Source organism: Vollenhovia emeryi, unplaced genomic scaffold (assembly GCF_000949405.1).
Source record: "Vollenhovia emeryi isolate VEMERY1.0 unplaced genomic scaffold, V.emery_V1.0 DF939128.1, whole genome shotgun sequence".
NCBI classification, from domain to species: Eukaryota; Metazoa; Arthropoda; class Insecta; order Hymenoptera; family Formicidae; genus Vollenhovia; species Vollenhovia emeryi.
In genome coordinates, this window is record NW_011967238.1 from 2,414,871 (window position 1) to 2,417,318 (window position 2,448).

Consider the following 2,448-nt stretch of genomic DNA (forward strand, 5'->3'; position numbering starts at 1 on the left):
AAACCGGCCCTAAAATTTGAGGGGAGCTTCCGTCTCGGAGGGAACGAATTCGGTGTCTTTTTAAGGAAATCGGGGTCTTGACTCACGTGAAAATTGCATGAAGGAGCTCCTGGACGAAGGACCCCGTGCCTATCTGGGAAGGATCTCGCTGGCCTGCCTCGCAGAGTGCCCTCATCACGCAGGATCTGCCATCGAGGCCGGCGCTGCCGATGAAGTTTAATTTATAAAGCGTAAACTTTGACGACAGCCCGGCTTACGCGGAGCGCTACCCCGCGCGAAAACAATTACGCTCGAAACAATTTCGTTCCGCAGTCGCAGTTAAAAGTAATTACGTCCTTATAACGCGTAACAGCCGCGCGCCGCGAGCCGGGCAAAGCGCCGAGAATGCAGGCATTATCCGAGTCGTGTCGCGATTTACATTTGCCGTAGAATTAAGTCGCTTTTCTAAACTTATCCATTGCGCGTAAATCTGCACAACTGATCTACGACACAATGATTCGGTAGCTACGGACGACGCGCGCGATCACTCGCGTTTACAGTTTTATCCAAAATCGAAGGGACCTTTGTTGACGTCCTAAAGCATAGTAGGTCACTCGCTTCCGGCACCTTTGATCTTTACGACCACGTGGTCTTCCCGATCACGTGGTATTCTGCCATTGCTTTGGTCAGTAATCCGGCGGTGCGTGTACGAACTCAACGTTACACTACTATTCTTTCATTGCCTTGACCGAACTCAGTGAGAAATGATTCGTCGAAACGATGTTGAATCGACATTGTCAAATTCGACGTCAATTTGACGATATCGATGTTAGCGCGACATCGATCGACGAGTCATTTCTCGCCGGGAATCAATGTCGAATGCGCAGAAGGGATCGACGCAAAACGAAACAAATGACGGAGTGGACCTACTGGTTATGCTGTGCTCTAAACTGCTGCGGGCGCACTCAGTGTGTCACTCGTCAACCCGAATACACGCTGAAAGATCGGGGAAAAGCCGGTTGAAAAATGCGGAATAAAGGCACGACACTCACGATTGCAAGAAAGCCTCCATTTTCGGATATACGACGCTCCGGCTTCTACGGTGAAGCAAATTCGATATCTTTGAGTCGACCTTATTCGGAAGTTCCCAGGCCAAGGCGGCTGTCAGTCCCAGCACCAAATCACCGTCTCGGCCGTACGCTCCGATAGTCAGACAATACACTAACTGGAAAATACACGGAACATCCACGTGCAAATTCAGTTTTCCGCGTAAATTTCGCAGACTGCAGGCGGCACGAGCGGCGGCGCTTTACTTTTCTACTTTATCCGTGTACCGAAATCTGGGGGTGGCAATCAAATTTCAGAAGACATACAAGACATTTGCGAAACACTTGGCCGAATTTACAGCGACGGCTGTTTGATTTTCTACAATTCTCTAATGCAATCTTGCTTAAAGTGACCTAACGAACGTCCTACATCGCGGGCAGACGTTTGAGAAAATATTCATTCTAATTTGCAGAAATTACTGCTAATACATTGGGTCATCCTTTTAAAGATATTTTTGAAGTAAAAAATTCAATAAGTTTTCTGTATTATTAAAAATGCTAGATGTGGACACTGACGTTGTTAAAAAATTCAATGTTCTTATTTTAATCCGAAATATATTTTCCACCGTGACAGCTGCTTTTCATCTTAAATTTTCACTTCCCTGGCGACGAAAGTCTTTCGGTTTCAGATTAAAGAATAAATCAAGCGCTCTTTTATGCCGCATTATTTATAGGCTGACCCGATGTTGTGAAATTTACATTAGAAACGAGACTCATTGGAAAAATCCCCGAAGTACTGAAAAGAGATAGGCACTAAACATGTCCTTTTTCAAGCATTAGTTAAGCATATTTACCTGAAAATTACTACCCTGCGGAAAAATCAAGTATCTCTTAGGTCGCGACAGGATTCTGGGCGCGACGCCGACCTCCGCTGCGTTCTCCTGGACAACCGTCGAGCCGGCGAGGAAAATCAACCAATTCAAGCAGCCGACAAGAAAAGAAAGCCGATAGTCTGACATAACTCTCATACGGCAAGGTGTTAGCGTTTTCTCGGATCATATGTAACCACCAACGAAAAGCGGAATAACGAAGTCACAAAGGAACGGAATCTCGAGTGAGAAACGAAACCCGAGACGAGTTCCGTCAACGGAGAAAACACAAAGCTTTGCGCGATAAGGCTCCGTTGCAGACTCGCAAAGGTCGGCGTTAAAAAGTAACACATGCGTGCGTACCGAGCTCTTTCGCCGTTAATTAACAAGAAAAATCACACGTGACTTAAATAAACGCGGTTCGATATGTCCGTCTCGTCATCGAGCGACGTCAGCGGATTATCACAGATAGCCGTCGTTACACTAGCGATCGTACGCGGCGATAGTACGAGAATTTGACGGGGGATTCCCGTTAACGGTAACGGTGAACATTG

At 46.6% G+C, this 2,448-nt stretch overlaps 1 protein-coding gene across 1 annotated transcript in view; it reads right to left on the minus strand.

The window, feature by feature from the left end:
- The window catches only part of LOC105568647, a 4,077-nt gene extending 1,629 nt beyond the window's left edge, over nt 1–2,448 (minus strand). The window contains exons 1-3 of the mRNA XM_012024471.1: nt 1,880–2,448; nt 1,032–1,204; nt 87–203 (exon numbers count right to left, since the gene is read on the minus strand). Coding sequence (XP_011879861.1) covers nt 87–203; nt 1,032–1,204; nt 1,880–2,053 — 464 coding nt within the window. The 5' untranslated portion in view covers nt 2,054–2,448. The remainder of the gene's footprint in view (nt 1–86; nt 204–1,031; nt 1,205–1,879) is intronic.